We start from the raw sequence: 21,765 nt of genomic DNA, 5'->3' as shown, positions 1-21,765 counted from the left end.
AAGCAGCATGGGTGCAGCGTCATTCAGCCAGGGAATAAGCCCCAAAGTCCGTGGCATAACGCAGAGTTGAGCAAAAGCAGGTGAATGCAGATTGGAGGGGATCTAAAATTTAATTTATGACAGAGACAGAGTAAGTAAGGGAGACATCTGGGGTCCATGTGGTGGGCCAAAGAGCTTTATTAGATTACAGTGAGTTATTCAATACAGGACATTGCAAATGCCTCGCTGTGTACAGAGCTTCTACACCTCAGATGGTCAGCGGGGAGAACATCTTGTTGGTTAGCTGATGGTGAACTTCACTTTGATAATTCTAACCTGAACCATGGCAAAACAATTTAGATAATATTCTTTGCATTTTTCTGTAATTGACCTTTACAGGCATGTTTCTTTGTCAGACTATGCAGCTGTTGTAGATTGTCAGGAATCTTCTTCAGAATTTCTTTGTAATTCATGAGTTTGGAATTTTGCAATTATGACTTGTGTATGTGTCAATGGCATTGCACTCTAAAGGAATCTAAAGATTTTATCCTTGAGATTTGTGACTTCAGTTTATCAATAGTAAAATGTCCTTGTTCTCAAAACCTTGGTGAGACAGGATGGAATCTTTCTGAATGTTCTACACATTAAAATGGCCACTGTGGTTAATGGATTCTTTCACTAAAAAAATCTAACCTGGACAAATAAGGGCATTATTCTAATGAATGGGCTCATCAATTCCTACTCACTGTTAGTGAAATCACTTGGGCATTTATAGCCAGTCTATTATAATGTGGTGCTATGAAGTCATGGGAGATTAAAAGGAAAAAACAAACAAAAAATCTAATGATAAATCTGTGGATGTCCCTTAGCTGTATAAGGTTGTGTGAGGTGGTGAGGTTGAAAGCTTAAGTCTTCATTAAGTCCTTCCAGAGAGGCTGGACTGAATGTAACTGTTCTGTGTTTTAAAACCTTTGGGTAAGTAAGCAAACAGATGCATGTGCAGATTGGTTTTTCTTGTGGATTGACAGGTCAGGCTAAAACTCTACATGGGTCCTACCCTGTTTGATGCTGTCCGCACATCTTGAGTGGCTACAGGACTTCCCAGACACAGGCTTTCTTTCAAGAGTCAGGTGTTTGCGTATATGTCTTATCAGTTAAAGACACCCTCAGGGTGTGCTCTCTCTCTCTCTTTCTCCCTAAGTGTTACATGGTAGCAAGCCTATGCGAGGTTAGTCATAAACATGTGTCAGTGTCAGTTCACATCTAGATGTTTGACTGTGTGTGTGTTTGTATGAGCTGTTGCATTTCTCTTGTTTACCCTTCTTAGAGTCACACGGAGATGGTGAGAGGGTGTTGCTTAAAGGATCTAGAGACTAGGGGGAGGAGCTAGGACAGCTTGTAGGAATTACAAAGATATCATCAGAGAGAGAGAGAGAGAGAGAGAGAGAGAGAGAGAGAGAGAGAGAGAGAGAGAGAGAGAGAGAGAGAGAGAGAGAGAGAGAGACAGAGACAGAGAAAAAATAGAGATACACCCAACATAAAGAGAAAAAGGTCAACATGGTCTTTGGGGGACAAACTTTACACTATGTGTAACACCAATGGACTGAGAGCAGAATACGCTGGACTGGACATCTGCAGAGTCTGAAATAGAGATAGTGGACAAAGGATGTTCTTGAAGTTGTTTCAAGGCTAAAATGATCTATGTCATCAGTGTGTTCTGAGCTGTTGTGACTAGTGGACACTCTGGACTTTGTCTGAAAGGGATGTTGGATATTCATTCATGTGGCTGGACCAGATTTGACTGGTCCTCACCTGTGGCTGTGTCATGGCACTCATGCAGCTCTTTGTTCCAGAAAGAGGCAACAGCAGACTGTCGTGTGATCATTACAAAACGGTGAGTGCTAAGCAAGGCTTTGAAACAGGAGTGTAGAGGAGCTTAAAATAGGGCCCTACTAGCCCACCCTGTCTGTTGGCAGAAAGTTTGGGTTATTTTAGATTCTTGAAGCAGGTGACTGCCTGAATGATATGATGTACCCTGTTCAGCAGCCTATGGTAATTAAAGATAAAAGGAGAGCTGGAAGGTCTTTGTTCCATGTTTTTTTTTTTACTTTCGGTTTGGTGTGACATGCTGGTTTCAGGAAAAAAATGACTGTATTGCAGTTTACTCTAATTCCAATTATTTGCCATTGTTGCTTTACGTGTCTATTTAAAAACTCAGAATTAATGATAACATCTTATTTCAACACTGACTGCTGTTCCTTTAGTTGACCTCTCAATCGCCTCAGCACATTTTCAAATGTAATTACCTTTAAGAGGGCTGTTATTTTAAGCTGGTGTTACTGAGCCTGTGTGTGAGTGAGGGTCAGGGTGGTAATGGAGTTGGGAGGCCCAGGTCTTTGGGAAACACTGTTTCTCTGACTCACTACATTAGCCTATAATTAGAGCACAGTTGGATAGGGGCTTTTTAGGAAATTCCTTTAAGGTTGTTGCATGTCGTACCTCAGAGCTCTCAGACACTAAATTGAATAGCAGAAGATGAAAGTAGCAAACGCAGTTGATGTGAACCTGTTGACAACCTAGAGGCTCATGGCTGGTGTTTCTGAGTCATGCCTGTGTTGCACAAACAGTTGGATGCTTTGGGGACACCTGTGGAGTGTCTCTACAGTGCCTGGGGTCTCTCTGTGTGATGGAATATCACAGCAGTCAAGCTTAAAGGTGCAGCTTAACTTCAAACAGTGTAAGCACTTTATAATTTGGCACAAGTGTAACACACAATAGAAAGCTCTGTGCATATCCATGTTCAGAGCTGAGCATGGTCTGTGACTCACAGGCATGGTGCTTTGTATGGAGAATCTTTTAGTGTGGTACACAATCAGCATTTCTTTATGTTGTGAAGAGCACATGACACTGTCAGTATATTGGGTCTATGCATGCATTTGTTATCAACAAGGACACACTATGGATTTCTATTATTATATTACTCATACAACTGTTTGCACATAGAGACAGTGAAGTGCAGAAAATATATATATAACAGAGATCATCTACTTACTCACACTCTCAGGATTAATGTGACATTGTGTGTTTGAGTGTGTGTTCTGTATGCTTGTGTGTGTGTTGTGTATGTTTGTGTGTGTGTGTGTTCGGGGGCATAAGTGCATGTTTGTGGTTCTTCAGAGTTCTGTGTCTAGTTTGGTTTCCACTCTAATTATACAGCATCTGATTTTGGGTGTAATGGTCACCCTGGACACATTACAGCAGTATAGTTACAGCTGGCATGTGAAAGATTACAGCTAATTTGGAAAACTGAAAAAGACGCTGTATCTCTTCGATGATGCTTTTAAAATTAAGATTGAGTTTAAGATTGTTAAACTATTGTTACCCAACGATTTAGGTAATTAAAATTCGTTTTGATTTGCTGTTTAGGTTTTCTGTATTATTTTCTTTTCTTTATATTTTTACTGAGTTGAAATCATAGAGCATTACTGAGAAATGCTTTACCTATTGTATTGGTTGTGATGCGTGTTTTAGTAATCATTAAATAAGTATTTATTTCACAATACTGAGATGACTCATCAAAGCTACATTAGCAAACGAGTTGCAGCCCACGTCCCCTCTATCTCTCTTCTCACTCAGACCAGTATTGAAGATTATGTTTGTACTGTGCACCTGTTGGTTCTCATCATTAAAACCCCCTGACTCATTCCACGGAGTAGTTAGCACTCCCTTTAGCAGAGTTCTCACTAAAAACAAACTGTATGACAAACTGGGACGGACGTTTCGCGCCTGTTTATGCCTGAGTGACTCTAGTTGGTAGTGGACATCAAGTTCTGTATTTAGAGCTGTTCTGGTAAAACCTTTGAAAACTAAATCTTTACACCAAGTTTGTTTTACAGTTTCTTCTGCTGGTTAATGCTGGGACCTTCATAACATTATGTTTGATGCCTTTTTATGGCGACTGTAATAATAAAATACAATTTAATGGTGCTTTAAAATATTTTTTAGAGATTTACCGGTAATCCCCTATTGGACGCCCCTCTCAGTAATGAGATGCTAGGCGACAGGAAAGGCCATTCTAAACGACCAATTACATAGGAAGCCATTCAGAGTATTCAGTTGTTTAATTCAAGCCCTCTCGGGTCTCCCCTCCCGTTTCAGTGAAGGGTCTGTCCTGTGATGTCGGTTCTCCCTGTTTGAGAGCGAGCGCTTAGGCATCAGTCCTGAATACGTGAATAGGGCACAATAGCAAGGATTTGAATACCATGCGGATACGCCAGCCCCACGGTAACAAAAGGACAAATGCCCTCGATACGAATTCGCTTTTCTCGCCATTAATTTTGTTCGCCGTAAATCTATTTTTAACTTATATAAAACTTTGTTATATACTTTACAGCGGCGCAGTCCATCTTCGATCTTCATTCTTGACGGGCGCTGTAACGAGTGGATTACTAAACGCTCTTTATCGTTTTTTTTGGATAGATCTATACGGACTGGGCGAATCACTACTTGGCGAAGTCAGGACACAAACGGCTCATCAAAGATCTACAGGAAGATGTCGCGGATGGTGTCCTCCTGGCGGAAATCATCCAAGTCGTAGGTAAGATATTTGTGTGTGTGGGTGTGTGTGTCAGGGCGCGGTTTATTTTCTGTGCGTCAGTGAAAACGACACACTATCCAGCGCGCCAATGGGTAAACTGGTGTGATTTAAAAATGTTTAACTGCCCCAAGCCACGCAGAATTAGGCAATTAGGTGGAAATTAAATACGACACTGCTGCAATCTCTGAGAACCAGCTTCATGTCAGAAATTCTGCTACCATATGTAACCATATATTTCACAAATCACTTCTGATGGACCTCTGGTTGAAGATGGACTCAGATGCATATCTATGCAGAGCACATTTGGTCATCCACAAATAGACCTGTGCAATAGGCACTCACTGGCCTCTTTACTAAATACTTTTAACATGTTTAGCTAATAAGAAAGGAAAAAAACCCTTTAGATAAACAAATTGAGTCCTTGTGATGTCTTTCAGTAGAGCTTTCAAAGTCACTCACACACACACACACACACACACACACACACACACACACACACACACACACACACACACACTTAAATGTTAGTCATCTGTTCTCAGTACACTCCTTCTTGTCAGCTGTTAGTCTTATGTGCCTCCATCCCTCCATCCCTAATCCCTTCCTCCACCACTCCTGCTAACGCTCCTACAAGTCCGCCTTGTCCCTCATGTCTCATGGCCATATGGGGTCCTGTGGATCCCATGTGGATTCTGGTTGCTACACCATTTTTATCTCATAGCATGTTGCTATAACCATTCTAAAATTGACATAAAAGGTAGTTTTTGGATCACACGTTGCAGGCATGATTCAGAAGACACACACACACACACACACACACACACACACACACACACACACACACACACACACACACACACACACACACACACACACACAGCTGTGTAGATTAGAATGCTGTTACTTGATAGCCCCTGTCAGAGGCAACTTTGCTCTCGTGTTTGCCCGGGACACAGGAGGAAATGCCACACCACTGAATTGTTTTTGAAATGTAATCTGCTTACTATTTCTCCAGCACTTACACACACTCACTAATATACACTTCACACAAATGCACCTTGTTTAGATTCAGGGTGTTTTCAGATTTGAGATCTTTTTGGTGAGGGGACAGCGCAAAAAAAAAAGCCAGAACAGTAAGTTAGTCAATAGACATCACACTCATTACTACTCATGCATGGTCAGGACCATGTAGGCGTATGGGGTGGCAGTGTTGATACAGACGTTACTTATTTTGTAGGCATTTATGATCCTACTGGGGGAGCTTCTCCTCAGCTTGGAGATGAACGGTCTCGTGTGCGAGTCTGTGTGTGTTCAAACCACACACACACACACACACACACACACACACTGCTTATTCACCTGACCCATTAGCTGTTCAACTTGCCCCTTGCGTGGCAGTGTAGGTGGTAGATAGTTAATGGGTCCTGTGGCACAAGAGTTTCAGCCAATCAGGGCCTGTGTTATCCTGGACTAGGAGTGGTCTTCTCTCAGCTGTTGGAAGGGGGATGGCTGCAGACACACACACACACACACACACACACACACACACACACACACACACACACACACACACACACACACACACACACACATATGCACCCTCTCTCATACCATGCATGAGTGCTCTCTTGGTTCTGGATTGGAGAGGGGGAGGACTTGCCCATCCTTAAAGCTGAGCTTAACCACTCACTGCTTCTCTTGTTCCTCAGCCAATGAGAAGATTGAAGACATCAATGGCTGTCCGAAGAGCCGCTCTCAGATGGTGAGTTTTGCTGGGTGCTCTTGTTTATGGTCCCTTGGTGCTAACTTTATTAGCATTGCAATAGCATGTCAGCACTTTGAGTGTATCTGCAAGGAGTCAAGCATTTTGTCCTGCCAATGAAACCTAACTACTTTGAATCCTGTTGTAATGGCTGCTGCCTCTTCTCCTGCTGACCAAGCCTGTGTCAGTGATATGGACCTTAACAGTGTGATTTCTGCTGTTGCGCAGTCTGCTTTTCAGAACAATCTGGTGCGATAGGGTTCGCTTGACGTGGACTGAAACACTGCTCAAAGGTTTAGTGGACCCAGAGATTTGGAATGGAACCAAGCCTGGCCAGCTAGATTACAGATGAAGAGTTCCGACTCTATTTTAGCCAAACCCAGTTCTCACAGAACGAGTATCAGGGGACAAGCAGAGGCCTGAGAGCTGTGGCCTGTCTACTTGCCTCCATTACTGAGGCTACTGAACTCTTGATTGGGGGAAATGTTCTTTTGATGCATGGTGTCATGGATCCTTGGGGGTTAAAGTGACAGCGTTTTTGTGTCTCTGTAGGATTTTCTGGTTGGCCAACAGTGTTTTTAAGGTATCATAGTTGGGTGTAAGACATGGAAGACATGTGTGAAGGAGTTGAGGAGTATATTCATGTTTTTAGATCATAGATCTACAGAGACAAGTTTTTGCTGCATGTTTCCATCCTGTTTGTTCCATCCTGCATATGAGGTTGGCAGACAGAGAGAGGGGGAGACAGACAGAAGGAGATGCAGACAAATGGAAGGAGAGAGATACAGAGGGAGACAGACAGAGGGAGAGGGAGATAGACAGAGGGAGGCAGACAGAGGGAGAGGGAGACAGACAGCAGGAGAGAGGGAGACAGAGTAAGAGAGCAAAGAGACATTATCTGACTGCAGAGTTTTGCTATGTAGTGCTGACCTGTGGTCTGCTGCTCTACCCTGCTCAGAGCTTGGGATGCTGATAGCAGTATGTGTGTATTTATGTGATAATTTGTGTGTCTAGTGGTGTGCATGGGTGAGCATTGGGGGGGTGGGGTGGTAGAGAGAACTGCCTGTAACTCCTTTCCATCATTTACAGCTCACTAGTGTCTCTATGTCCCTCTCTACCTCCCTAGTCTAGCTCTGCCTCTCTCTCTACCTCCCTCCACTAGCTCTAACTGTCTCTCTACCTCCCTCCACTAACAAACAGCCTCTCTTTCTACCTCCCTTCACTACCTCTAACTCTCCCTACCTCCCTCCACTAACTCTCTTCCTCCCTCTTTTGTCTCTACCTCCCTCCTCTGTCTCTTTCTACCTCCCTCCTCTAACTCTTTCTGTCTTTCTCTACCTCCCTCCTCTAGCTCTTTGTCTATCAGTTTCTTTCTTCATCTGTCAATTAACTGTGCCCCTTCAGTTGCTAATTGCAGTTCCTTCCACGCATTATAATGGGCTGTTTTCACATACACAAGTCATTATTTTGTCCCCTTTGGTTGGTTTGTTATTATGTGGGTCTAGTATTACCTTCATTTCTACTTTTCTACACTCTGACCTATGGGGTGTGTGTATGTTTGTATGTCTACATTTTGAAAATCTGTATATTAATGATTAGATATAGATTTACAGTGTGTGTGTGTGTGTGTGTGTGTGTTGGTTAGTTATCTTCACCCTAGCCAAGACGTGGTCACACAGACATCGAGGGTAGCAGGTGCATACCCAGCTGTTATGCTAATGGCTGCATTGTGTGTTTTGATTAGGAGTTGAAATTGCTCTCACCACAGAAAGATGTCTAATAAGAGCTCAGACTGAACACACGCCAACATCAAACCTTCAAACACAGGGGTGCTGAGAGTTTCAGGGGTTCTGCCTCTATGGACCCAACTGCACCGCCTATAATTACTGACCCTCCACTTAACCTCTCCAATGAAGTAGGTGAGTACATAAACATATTAGCTGGTGAGTGGAGGGATCTGACACAGAAGACAAAACAGGGAACAGTCATTGAAGGAATGGAGAGGCTGCAGTGAGTGCTGATGGGGAATCACGTTACACAGGCACGTACACACATGCCTTACGTACCTACACACACAGCCTCTAGAAGTGAATGTGTGAAACCTGTTCTTAAAGCTCATTCAATGGGTCATAAAAGAACACACACACACACACACACACACACAGTGTATATGAGAATGCATGAGGAAACACTAAAGTAATGAAGTGTATTATTTTTCTGAATTGGCTAAAAGCAAATCAACACAAACTATTAAGGAAGCCTTTATCTCTCCTCATTCATGTAAATGTGCCATATTTTTTCAATTGTGATTTTTTTTTTACACTGCAATCGAAATTTGTCCTCCGCTTTTAACCCATCTGTGCAGTTAGAACACACACACACTAGTGATTACTAGGGGGCTGTGGATCACACGTGCCCAGAGCGGTGGGCAGCCCTAGCCCGGCGCCCGGGGAGCAGTTGGGGTTAGGTGCCTTGCTCAAGGGCACCTCAGTCATGGCCTCAGGTCTGGGAATCGAACCCACAACCCACGATTCAGCTCTTCTTATTTCTGCTTCTTTTAGTCCCTTTTTAGTCTCATTCGTCTTCAGCTCATGGTTTTCTTCACCCAGTCTAGCTGGGAGAGGGCACCACCTTCCCTTAACAACAGTGATGATGAGTGCACCATCAGCCCTACAGTAGCTCTGTCCCACCGCCGTTAACACAGGATTGTTAAAAACACAGGAAATCTCTCACCCAATCTATGGCTGTGATTGTGTGTCTGTGTTTAGGTCTTTGAAGGTAGCTGTTGATGTCTTTGTTGGCTTTGTGTTTGTGTGTGGATGAGAAAGACCTTTGAGCCTTGTGTATGTGTGTTTGCATTTAAAAGTAATGGTCTCGGGTCAAATCTGACTCCATGCAAAGTACACTGGTATATATATTAGCTGTAGCCTACATACTTATTTTCATATTTGTGTGAAAAAGAACATGAAGGTGCGTTTCAAAGGGCGGAGTCCTGATGAGTCAGCCTGACTCCAGCTGTGATCACCCTGCCTGTGTGCTGGCTCTCTGACGATAGACACTCTGAAGACAGCACTTTTCTCTTCACTCGGTTTATTTGTGTACAGTACTTAGTGAGGCTTTTCTGATTTCTGCAGTTTAGAGCAGATTAGTTGTCACTTAGCATGAGTTCTTCAGGGCCTTTTCTAGAGAATCAGGATCTGTTGATGGAGGATACGGGCTGTCTGTAGGCCTTCTGGCCTCGTCATTAAATGATGTCAGTCTCAAGGATCAATCATCAGACTCCTCTTCCAGAGGCTGCCTGTGTGACTACATTATGTGTACATGCATGTGTGCACACACTTTTGTTTTTGCACCTTGTTTGTGACTCACATGCTTATGTTAGGAACAGACAGCGGTGCTGATGGCCAGATCATCTGTCTTGCGTGGAGAGTTGGCAGAGGTGCAGATGGAAGACATAGGTTGGTTAAGCAGTATATGGGTGATTACTTAGCCCAACTCGCAGTCCCACAGTGCAACACTATAGTGTAGGCCTCTGTAAGCTCCTGTGTGGTGGGTGGAGCTTTAATCATTTTCTGCACAGGTGGGTGGAGCTTTAATATTCCTCTCCACCTCCACTCCAGACTTGCATTTTTAGTGGTCAGTTGAATTCAGTGAAGTCTCCTGTGTTAGTTTATTGCTGGGTGCAGTAACCTTTGATCTTTGGTTTACAGGTGTGTGTGTGTATGCGTGTGTCTCTGTATTTGTGCTTCTACAATCAGGTGTTTGCCAACTGCGTCAGACTCCTGTTCTTGTTGACTCATAGTGTGTGTTTGAGAACAATAACTCTGGATTCATTGTTGTTACACACATCACATCTACACAGACTGAGCAAAACATGAATGCCATTTTTTATTCTAAATCCTTCTTGTACTTTTGCTAAATGAATTTGTCCATGTTTTACTGCATATTTCACTGTATCCCTTGCTTAATTATATTAAGTGCTTAAGATCCAAATGCTTTAGAAATGTACTGTGTGTACAAACTCTAAACAGTGAACAGGATCAAAACCTCTTCAGCTCCATTATTTTTGTTTCAAATGGTCATTTCTACCTATAGAGATCAGGGTCAGGATGGTTTCAAAGGTGCAGTGGTATCTATACCAGTGCATGGCCCAGATTCCTGTCCCCCAGTTCTGATGTGACCTTACCGTCCAGCAACTGTCATCAGCAGCAGTTGGTCTGTTGTCTGTGTGTCACGTTACTGGAACAGGATACAGCTCAGTGCGCTATACACACCTCCATACTGGTCTGTTTGCTTATAATCACTAGTCACATTCAGGGATTTTAGTGTGTTCTCTTTCTCTACCATTTGTTTGGTTTCGTTCTCGAATCAGTTTGAGTGCCGTCTCCTTCTCAACAGGATCTATGACGGAATGGATCTATGAGTGTGTGTATCTGTTTTGGTGTAACTCAGAACCACCCGGTGGTAGCCAACCGTGCAGTAGCTACTCTTAACAAAATGCCATTGATTTCATGGAATGGCTTCATCTATGGTGTACACAAATTAGGTGGATTCTTCAAAAAGACTTTGGATACAAGGAGCAGTAAATTACCGTCCTTAGAAAGAAGGAGCTCAGAACTTTGCCTGGAGATTTTCCACACTGTAGTGTTTAGTTCCAGACGTGGAACTAGACGTGGCTCTAAGGCTGAAGGGTGATGGTGTAGGGTTGGAGCTGAACTCTGCGGGGTAAAATATCTCCAAGTACAATGCTGGGCTGTTCTAAGGTGTCTTCCAAGAATGTAATGTTCTCTATTTATAGAGCTGTGTTAAATTTTTTTAATCATTTGAAATGTTTGCTCCACAAATGTGTTTGAGTAGTCATGATGAGGCAGACTGCTATGAAAATGTAATTACATGGAGGTACATCACCTACAAAATAGTACTGAGTCTTCATAATTGACCAGGAAATAGGTGTGACCCATGGCCTCAGCCTATCAGACTTCTTACCTCACTGGCAGTCAGAGCAGTGTTGTCAACGGAACAATGTCTAGCAACGGGGGCAAAGGAACACCCTGAGTGTTTGAGTGGCAGCCTGAGGTCTTTGCATGCTTGACTGAACTATCCAAGTAACATATCAATGCAGAGGGATGATAAGGGCCAGCATTTTACTCAAACGTCCATGTTATTGCCCTTGGCTAGGGGTGTGTGTGTGCATGTGTGAACAGAACGTCATTACCATGTTACTGGTGGTTAAGTGTATAACCATCTTTACCAGACCATCCTGTATATAACCATCTTTACCTGACCATCTCTCTCTCTTTCTCTCTCTCCCTCTTTTTAGATTGAGAACATTGACACCTGTTTAGCTTTCCTGGCAGCCAAAGGAGTCAACATACAAGGACTGTCTGCAGAAGGTAGAGGAAGAGAACTAAGCCAAATACCTCATCACATCATTCTGCACAGCACCTTGCCTGTAAAAACAACAACAAAAAAACTACAAATGTCACTGTGCTTTCAGGAAAATAAATAACACATCTACAGACGGTTTGTTGCTGCCATTATTATATCATTAGTCTATTCTCTGACTTTTTCTGTGCCCTGTTTTCTGCAGAGATCCGGAATGGTAATCTGAAGGCAATATTGGGGCTTTTCTTCAGTCTGTCACGTTACAAACAGCAGCAGCAGACTCAGAAACAGAGCACCCAGCAGCCCCACGTGGCATCTCACACGCCACACACACACCACGCACAGCACACACACACTCACGTGGCTCTGAGCCAGCAGAGCAGCTTGGCTGCTCACTCCTCTACACCCTCGCATGGGACACCGAGCCCCTCGGCCACCCACACGCACAGAGCGCAGGGAGAGATGCAGTCCAGGTACGGCCCCACCCAGCCCTCTAGAACGACACTTCCTGTTCATGTCATAAATGTTGATGGACAGTCATGAGTGATGTGCATCACTTGCTATGGTGCCTGCTTTTCAGCTGGGACCTCAGGCCTCTGTTAGTGCTGTTAGCTAGTGAAGCTTCTGAGCTATCTTATTCATATTCATGCACTCGCGCTCTCTCTCTCTCCCCCCCTCTCTTTTGCTCTCCTCTCTTTCTCCCATTGTATGTGCCTTCTTTCCATCTAGGGGTGCCTCTGAGAGCAAACTCCTCAAGTTTTCCATTGGTCAGAAAAAGCCTTCTAGGTTAGCTCTCTTTGCTCTCACCCATCACCTGCTCTTCTTCTCCATCCTCTATCTCAGTGACCCTTTGCATGCTGCTTCAAAGGGAAATTCCACAAATAAATACATGAAACCTTCTTGTAATCCATTGGCAAATAAAATATTAAAGGGCATACTAACAGCATTTGTTTCAGCTGTGCACATCAAAAACTATTTTCTGTGTGTTTCTGGTATTGTTCATTGTGAGTGGAATTCCCCTTAGAACGTAGATGCTGACCTCCAGCCTGTGACATTTCCCAGTCTCCAATCTTGAGCTGAGATCTTTGGTTTGTGACAGAGAGTAATTCCCTGCTTGTGTGCTAATTTGTTTGTTTGTTTTGTTTTTTGTGCCCAGTCCTGAAATTTGGGTGCTTTGTTATTGTTTTATGATATTCTTGCAGTGACAACTCAAAAACAGCTGAATGCACATTGAATGACTTTACTCTTAACATAAATTGCATGGTGTCACCTTTATTTTGCTATAATTCAGTTGAATTACTTTTCTTTATTTTGCATTAAAACGTTACAATCCAAAATTCAAATATAGGAATTTACTCCCTGCCGGCAAAACATTCCTGATTGGAATTTTGTATTTTATGTATGTGTTTCAGAGTTAGTTTTGTACCTATTACCAGTTGGTATCGTGATAGCATTCTACGTATTTTCCTTGAGAAATTTTCACAATGTTATTTCGCCACCTAACGGTTGCCATGTGTAATTACAGGTAAGCAGTGCTTGCACTAGTTTAGAACATGAAATATGAAATGCACGGCCTAATCGTATATTAGCTTAATGGCATTAAGAGGTTTGTGCTGCATCTTCAACGGGAAATCAATAGCTCGAGGTGACTGGTTGATGGGTAATCACACAGCCAAACAGGAGCTGTGACTTTCTAAATCTGTGATTTAGGTTCTGGTTTGTCTATCTGCTACAAATATCACAGACAAGCTAAGGATACATTTGGCTTTTAGACCAACAACTCAGAGTTTATCATTTTATCTATGAAATACGATTGCAGGTTCGCACATCCCTGGACATGTTTCCAGACTAAATACACCCAATATTAACCATAAACTATCAAAAAAGAGAAAAATATATTTAATTAATTCTTGGTTTATATATGCTATTAAATGCTTGACTTTGGTCTTGCAGTCATGCCTGTACGGACTGTTTGCAAAGGTTATTTTTTCTGTTTGTTGTTTCAACCAATTCCTATTTAAAGATGTGTTTTTACAGCTGTGTGAGAGTAAACTATATAGTTGGTGTGATCACTTCGCAATGAAAGCAGCTAATCCTTTAACATAGTTTACTCCTTAGAGTTTATGTAGGTACTTTTTGCCAAATCGTCATGGCCTTACCGCTTTCGGACCTTCTCTCCTCCATTGTTTCAGACTCCCTGGCCCTACCTCGAGGGTGTCCGCAGCGGGTAATGAGGGCTCACCTCGGGGCTCCATTAGTTCGGCAGGGAACCGACGCAGCCAAGCCTTCAGCGACAAAGCCAAACCTGCGACGGCGCAGGCCAAAGGTTTGATATTACTCTTCGTCTCTTGCCATATCTATCAGCCTGAGAAACAGCATGTGAATGTACTTCAGTTCAAGAATGTGGCTTCGTTTTATCGTGCAATGATTTATGATTTGTCATCAACTCATTGGCATTCTGTGGAGAGCCAGCGCCTTTTATAAGGCCACAGTGGTAATTTGATCAACAATATTATGCAAGTAATTTATTTAACATGAATAGGTTTCACTAAATTTTGTGTTAAGTTCAATTTATCGGTGTTAAAATCAAACGTTGTAAATTAATATTTCTAGTTTTGTAAATCATCTTACAGGCTTAAAAAAAGAGATTTACGTAATTTTTATCCTACCGTTATTTGATGGATTTCAGTTGGGCGATACTAACGTTTGCGTACGTAACGTCAGTTTTTCGAAAGTACCAATGGCTCCGTCCGAAATGCCGTACTTCCCTCCTATACAGTACGCCAAAGCAATACGCGACGGAAGGGAAGTATGTCCGAATAAATATTAAAAAGTAACGGTTAAACATCATTAAACAGTAAGCGAAAAGTACCCAGACGGCTTACTGAATCGGGAGCCATTTTGAAGTGTGTGATTGCAGCACACTGCAGGGTTGCCAACTCTCACGCATTGAGCGTGAGACACACGCATTTGACTGTCTTCACACGCTCACATCCCACACATCCGATTTCTTCTCACGCCGAAAAAAAAAATCTAGTTTATTTACCTCTGATCCATATCTATGATTCAATGAGTTACTAGTTCGCTCTGGCGCCAACCACTGGCGATCGATCGATCGCGATATAATACTTAATTTGTGTCCATTTTACACCCTCCCCGGTAACAATTTACACTTGCGCGCCCCCCCCCAGGTTCAAATCACACTCCAAGTGATCTTGAAAAGTTGGCAACCCTGACACTGTCCTATCCCATGATTCAGCTGGAGCATTTAACTATGATCGTGTGAAATGGTGATCCGCGAATGGTGGAGGCGTTTATACTTTCCGCGTCACATTCTTTGCAGTGTTGTCCGAAACAATATGTGGTAGTATAAAGAAACAGCCCTCAAAAATAGGGTAATGAACATTTACATGAACATTGTTTCAGGTTTGAAAAGTGCTGGAATTTTGGCTAAAGTTTGCCCAACAAACAGTTCTCTTGTATTACGTTAACAAATACAAACCTCTTGTAATTCCAGGACGAAACATGAGAGAATGTGAAGACGTTAAGATTGGGCGTTTTGAAAATAAACCACCATTAAATAATGTGATTAAAAGCTAATCATTTCGAGTATATGTATAAATATTTAACTTAATTAAGTTTAACATGCTGGGAAATATTGAAATGGACCTTGAAAGTGACGTACAAGTGCTTGAATTCCACCTTTTGAAGGTGTATGAACTCTGCAAACATGACTTTGTTCATTGCGCTGAGGCACGGCGCACGCGAAGTTACAAAATTCGAGAGGTGCACGACCTCGCGAATCGACAGCATGCAAGGCCCTCGCGCACGGGCGGAGCCACAGCGAATATGTCATTTTCGCTGCGCGGACCCTCCCTCTGCTTGTGACGGGTCAAGTATAAACCAGGCTTTACCGATCACTCACCCTCTACGTTCGAGAAGTAAGCGTATTTCATGCACTTCACTTGTTCCTCTGCTTGTCACGTGTCCCCTTCTGAGAGATAACAATCTAAAAACAGGTGGGTAAATGAACCCAACTATTAAGGGCACAGACGGAGCTATGCAGAACGATATTATGCTCACACTTGCGATTTAAAAATACCCAGAGATGCATATAAATTCATGGAGATTCTCTTGCGTTATTAAGATTTGCTAAAAGACTTTGTGACATCACTCTTTCATCGGAAAACATAAAAACGAATGCTTTCATGTACATAATTCAGCCTTACACTTACAATTCATATCTCTCTAGCTACTCTTTTTAGCCACTTTTAGGACAAACAATAGCTACTTTCTTTAGTGAGGAGTTGGCAATACGCAGTCATCTAGGCTTGTGATTTTGAGAATGTGCTGCATATGAAGTACTTTATAGCTGATTAGCAATTTGGCTAATGCAGAAATCCCATCGTAGTGTGACACTTTTTTTGCTCTATAGTTTCCAAAAATGAAGAGAAAAGATGATGTATCGCACTTCTTAAAAACAAAAATAATAAAGGCACTCATGCAGAAAGTCAGTTAGAACCAGAGAATTCAGTTATGCCAAATTGGTACAATATCCACCTTTGGCTTAAATATAAAAAAAATCAGACTCTGCGTATTGCTGTGGATGCAGATACTTCAGTGCTCCCCCAAAACTCAGAGACAGTATTTCACTAATTTATTAATAATTTTATAACAGAAAACTGTATTTAATACAGTTTATACGTATTTTAGGTTAATCAATATTGAATGTTTACTTTTGCTTCTTAAATGCTGGCATCATAAGATAGGTAAAGTAATTGACTCCTCTAACAAATCTACTGGTCCCAATCTAGGACACCCCCCCCTCCCCGGTCACCACCGCCACTAGACCCAGTCAGTCATGCGATCTGACACATCAGTTCACGCAGGCAACAGCGCAGGAGTTTGTTTTTTTTAAAGAATTTAACAGTAGTTACATGCTATCAATACATGTATGTTTTGGAATACATCATTGGTAAATATTTATTGAATACTTTTTCAACCCTGTAAAACCAAGTTGACAGTGGCTCTAAAGACATGCCTGATTTTAATGCTGTCAATGTCCTGTTAATTTCACTACTGTTTTTTCACTATTTACATACTACGTAAACATCACAAAGGTTAAAAAAGGGCTGGAAAATGTTCAAACATTTGTGTGTATTGGCCTGTTTGAGCTTGAGAACTACTGCCTTAGTAGACCTGTTTTGTTAGTATTTACTGGGAAATGCAAAGAGAAAAGCAGTCACATACACACACATGCACACGCACTCACAAAGTCTCACCCTTCTCGCATATATCGAATAAAAAATAGCTCTTTACTGTTTTTTAATTTATTTTGCATTCACTACTAATAGTTAAGATCATTGATTACATCTGGTAGATGACCCATATAGCTAATGTCATTAGCCTAGTCAATGCAGGTCCTGTCCTGATGCACCTCAAGAGGACACTGAGGGTATCAAATGCTAAACGACCTGAATGAGTGGTCTGTGTGTGGGTTTCTTCATTAATCAGGCTTCAGTTAGAGGATTATTGGCACAGGGACTGTGGAGATAGGGTTGAACATTGCAAGATTAATTAAGGGAGACAGCATGAGAGAGAGAACCATTATCTATTGCTGGGAAACGCTTTTATAGCTTCAGTACTGGAACTGTGCTACGCGGTTGTGCACAGAGTTTTAACAACAGGCACAAATCGAGTCTTTGTCTTTATGCTTTTGCATGTACCCATTACTGCTTTGTCTTAAGCTCCACTCCACTGCTTCATTGCTACATTAACAAAAGAGCAGTATTTATATCAGTTGGTGCACATTTGCCATCAGCTGTAAATATTCTGGCCTGTGCGGTGTGGGTAGTCCTGCTGGAGTGCACATGTAGGGCTTAAGTCACAGTAAAGTGACTGAGACAGAGGGCAGCTGGGTGGGCAGAGGTAGTGACATCTGTATCATCCATAAGTGAGGCACCCTGTCCATAGCTAATGGACACAGTCATGGTTGGTTACAGTACAGGATCTGTGGTTGTTCAGTGTTCATTTGCACTGTGTGCTTGAGTGAGTTCTTCCTCTGTGTGTGTGTGTCCATTTTAATGATAAGACAGTGTGGCTGTTTTGTTAGTGTTTAGTCATGTAGAAAAACCTAAAATGTTTCACTGGCTCAGAACAAAGAGCTGTTTTTGTGTGTGGACCATTCTAGAACATAAACAAATTTAGAACCACTTTACCTTCAGAATGTTACAGTGCAGCAGAGATGTTCAAAAATCACAAAATACAAGTCCAAGTTTGAAGTCAATAACAGGATAAGCTTAGGGACAGGAGATTTTTTATATATTTTTATATATTACCTCGGTAACACTTAAATTTTATTAATCACATCTGAAAACTATAAATGTCACTAATAATGGTGTTATTTTGTGTACTCCTAAACCATATAGAATGCATCACATATAGAATGCATCACTGTGTTTAAGCCTGAATACTAGCAAAGGATAGTGCATGTCTCTCTTGATAATAACATCTTCCAAGGGCTGTAATTGTAAATGCCCTGCATATGATTCAGATCTGTTGATCCTTTTCTGGAAGTTTCATTTTCTATTAATTTTCAATAATCTGAATGTAGTACAAGGAACTGGTTTTGGAGTGAAGTTTGAGTGCTTGGTTTGTGTAATTGGGGAATGGTGGGTGAATTGGGGTCTGGGTGTGTCTTTCCTGTGGTTCTGGATATTCTTATCATGGTTTTATCACAGATCCGAGCATCTTGATTGATGTGCCACTAAAAAGCAGAAAGAATGCCAAGATTAGGCACATGTGAGGTGAAGCCAGACATGGTTTATAGTGAAGGCTGAGAGAAGAACGAGATGGAAAAGCAGGAGACTAAAGTTAAAGTGGGGAGGGAAATTACGTCTTTTGTGGGGGTTCTTGTCTGGCAGGGTAATGATCCGAATGATCTTTCCTTTGCTAATAGGATAATGATGCTGATTATTTAGCTTTGCAGCATTAATGGTTTAAATATGGACCCCAAACTCTAGCCCGTGAACCCCAGGGTGTTCAAATGTGGGGAAAGCCCTCACATTCTCATTTTACTATGGGTGAATTTAAATGGGTGCAATGAAATGTATAGCACAGCAAAGGTTTTTGGATTGTTTCTTGGGTGTCCCCCAACCCCCAATGACCTCTGTCCCTCACTCTCTTCCCCTGCAATTGGAAGTCATTAGTGGTCTGACCCATTTCTTTTTGGTAGCATGGCAAATTGGGCATTAATCACTTCCTAATTGTTGCTTTATGTTTGCATCATTCACTAATACTAACAAAGGGAAATGGAAACTCTTTCCTTTCAAGTCCTGATGAAATATTCAAAATCAATGAGAACAGATTTGTAGCTCTGGGCAAAGATGAAACATATGATTGCTTTATTGTATTACATGGTGGTATTTCAGTTTGGAAGTTTAATTCCCATCATATTTGACATTTTTGCTTGAATGCAGTGTCACATTTGAGTGTAATAGCTGTATAACATATTTTTATCCATAACTGTAGAAAACTGGGTTTCTTTTTCAGAGCGTACAAAGTGTGTGTGTATCATCATGGCCTTATTGTGCATATCCCTGTGAAGGACTGTCAGGCAGACAACTTTTGGAATGGAATAATTTTACAATGCAGAATTCTGTATGTTTCACATGTCTCACACATATATTCATGCCAGTTTTATTTTTCTAAAAAGTTGGTTTTACACTGCTTTGAGTCTTGGAATAAGAGAGTGAGAGAGCTGGGGGTGGTGTGGGGGCGTGTTGTAGGGCAGAGGGTGAGAGTCGAGTTGGACAGAGGGGACCACTCACTGAGCAATTCACATCTCCCTGGGTGTTTGACATGCCTCACTAAGGCCTTCAGAGACAGGACGCTTTATCCGCTTATCTGTGCTTTTGTTGGGGAATATCGGACTATTTGTTTTCTATTTTTGTTTTACTTTTACAGAGGTAAGATACAAGAAATTCATTCAGTGTGTCCACCAATGTAAACGTCAGGTATTTTACATTGTGCTACAGAGCTGTTTGTAGGGTTCATTTCATGTCTGTGTGTATTAGGTTCACCATATTTGTTAATCTTTATTTTAGTCTACAATGACTTAACAAAATCTTTGTCTCTTGTATTAAAAATACAGTGACAGGACTTTGGCTGCATTATTTGAACATTAAAGTTGTGCTCATGTTAATGTAAACAGTTTAGAGTGGCCCTCAGTCTAGCTCAGGACTGACAGACCTTATATGGCAGGGGAGACTGTTGTCAATCCCCATCACATAAAACAATTCCTGGATCCTTCCTTACTTTGTCCTTTTATTTCTTTCTTGTATATTGACTGACTAAATGTCTCTTCTGTCTAATTACTATATGTCCCTTATTTGTATGTTTGTGTTTCTTTGTTTCTCTTGTCCTATTTTCTTTTCTTCCCTTTCCTGGATTCCTCCTCAGAATCGTCAGACGGCGTCTCCTCACAGCTTCCAGGCATGACTGAGCTTGCACCGTCCACGGCGGCCGTCAGCACCTCCTCCATCACCAGCACTGTGGCATCTTCCTCCCCATGCTCTGCCATCCCACAGCCCAGCTCCAGCAGCAAACCCTGGAGGAGCAAATCCCAGAGCACCAAGCACACATCTACCTCCACCAGTCTCTCAGTGAAGCAGGAAGCCCCAGCCAAGCAGCCAGCCCCTGTTGATCCTCCTCCCAAAACTCTGCCGCAGAGGTCCATGCTGGAGAAGCTCAAGCTCTTCAATAGTAAAGGAGGCTCCAAGTCCTCCGCCCAAGCAGAAGGTGCCACGGGGAAAGAGGCAGGTGTGGTGCTGGAGAGGGTGGAGGCTAGCTCCAACACAGAGCCTCTTGAGGAAGCGGAGGGCAACGCTCGTCCCACTGCCAGCTCAAGTACTGTCACCTTGTCAAGCAGCAGCCCAAAGATGGCGCTCAAGGGCATAGCACAACGGACTTTCAGCAGGGCGCTAACGGCCAAGAAGGGCTCAACAAAAAATGTGGAAAAAGAAAAGGAGAAAGAGAAAGAGCGCTCAAAGGAGAAGGAACGAGGGAAGGAGGGGTCCAAGCGAGTACCTGTCTCTGAAAGGGTGGAGATTAGAGAGGAACCTGTGGAGGAGGGGACTGGAGGGTCTGAGGCTGGTGTAGCAGAGGTGGAGCCTAAACGGACCTCTAAAATTGCTAGCCTTATTCCCAAAGGGGGCAAAGTAGGTGCCAAGAAAGATAACACCGCCCCTGTGCACAGTGGTATTCCCAAACCAGGCAATAAACACACTGGAACTGGGATGGGTAAAAGCTCAGGAGCACCTATTGGTGGCAAAGACAATGAGAGACCACGTAGCATGCGGCTAGGTGGAGGGGCAGGTCTCCATAGAGATAGCCGCCACTCCTCCTCCTCCTCCAGCCTTGCATCCACAGAGGGTAAAGCTCACCAGCACCACAGTGCCATCTCAGTGGGTAATGGAGGAACTACACAATCCACAGCCAGCAACACAGTCAGTGTGCAGCTGCCTCAACCCCAGCAACAGTACAGCCATCCTAATACAGCCACTGTAGCACCTTTCATGTATCGGTAAGTACAAAGGACCTTGGTATTCATCTCCTGTATAACTGCTAATGTTTTCTAGAAATGTGTATCAGAGAGCAGGTGGTTTTAGTGGAGAGGAATGTCTGTATGGTACTCCTAAATTAGTTTGTATGGTAATTAAGCAGTCAGACATGAACAAGAGGGAAATGTAAGCATATGGACAATCTTAAGTGCCAGATTGGTGGAATTTCAAAAGTATTGGAGAAAAATCCATTACTTTACAGGTGAGCACTTCATTTTGTGTCTGTAATTATTCTGAACAAATGATGGTACACTAGTTTAAATTGTTAGCAATGTTACTGTACCCATCCACGTGGGCGTGCACATGTGTCTCCGTGTATATGCTACTCCCTATCTTGTTCATCTGTAAAGCATTTGCCTAGTGTTTATTCCCCTGCTTTCTGCTTATTTTTTAAAATATTGCCTCAGCCAGTGAACTGTAAC

The 21,765-nt window shown here is 42.5% G+C and overlaps 1 protein-coding gene across 9 annotated transcripts in view; it reads left to right on the top strand.

Moving 5' to 3' along the window:
- Positions 1 to 21,765, top strand: part of nav2a (neuron navigator 2a) — a 163,536-nt gene that overhangs the window by 87,028 nt on the left and 54,743 nt on the right. For 8 of the 9 annotated variants that reach the window (XM_077023141.1, XM_077023137.1, XM_077023138.1 and 5 more), the window contains 7 exons: positions 4,459 to 4,576; positions 6,286 to 6,338; positions 11,659 to 11,731; positions 11,929 to 12,196; positions 12,453 to 12,509; positions 13,916 to 14,049; positions 20,184 to 21,306. In XM_077023141.1, coding sequence (XP_076879256.1) covers positions 4,459 to 4,576; positions 6,286 to 6,338; positions 11,659 to 11,731; positions 11,929 to 12,196; positions 12,453 to 12,509; positions 13,916 to 14,049; positions 20,184 to 21,306 — 1,826 coding nt within the window. The remainder of the gene's footprint in view (positions 1 to 4,458; positions 4,577 to 6,285; positions 6,339 to 11,658; positions 11,732 to 11,928; positions 12,197 to 12,452; positions 12,510 to 13,915; positions 14,050 to 20,183; positions 21,307 to 21,765) is intronic. The other variant, XM_077023134.1, reaches the window with a different exon arrangement.

This window comes from Brachyhypopomus gauderio, chromosome 12 (assembly GCF_052324685.1).
Source record: "Brachyhypopomus gauderio isolate BG-103 chromosome 12, BGAUD_0.2, whole genome shotgun sequence".
Classification (NCBI taxonomy): Eukaryota; Metazoa; Chordata; class Actinopteri; order Gymnotiformes; family Hypopomidae; genus Brachyhypopomus; species Brachyhypopomus gauderio.
This window is presented reverse-complemented; position numbering and strand designations above follow the sequence as displayed.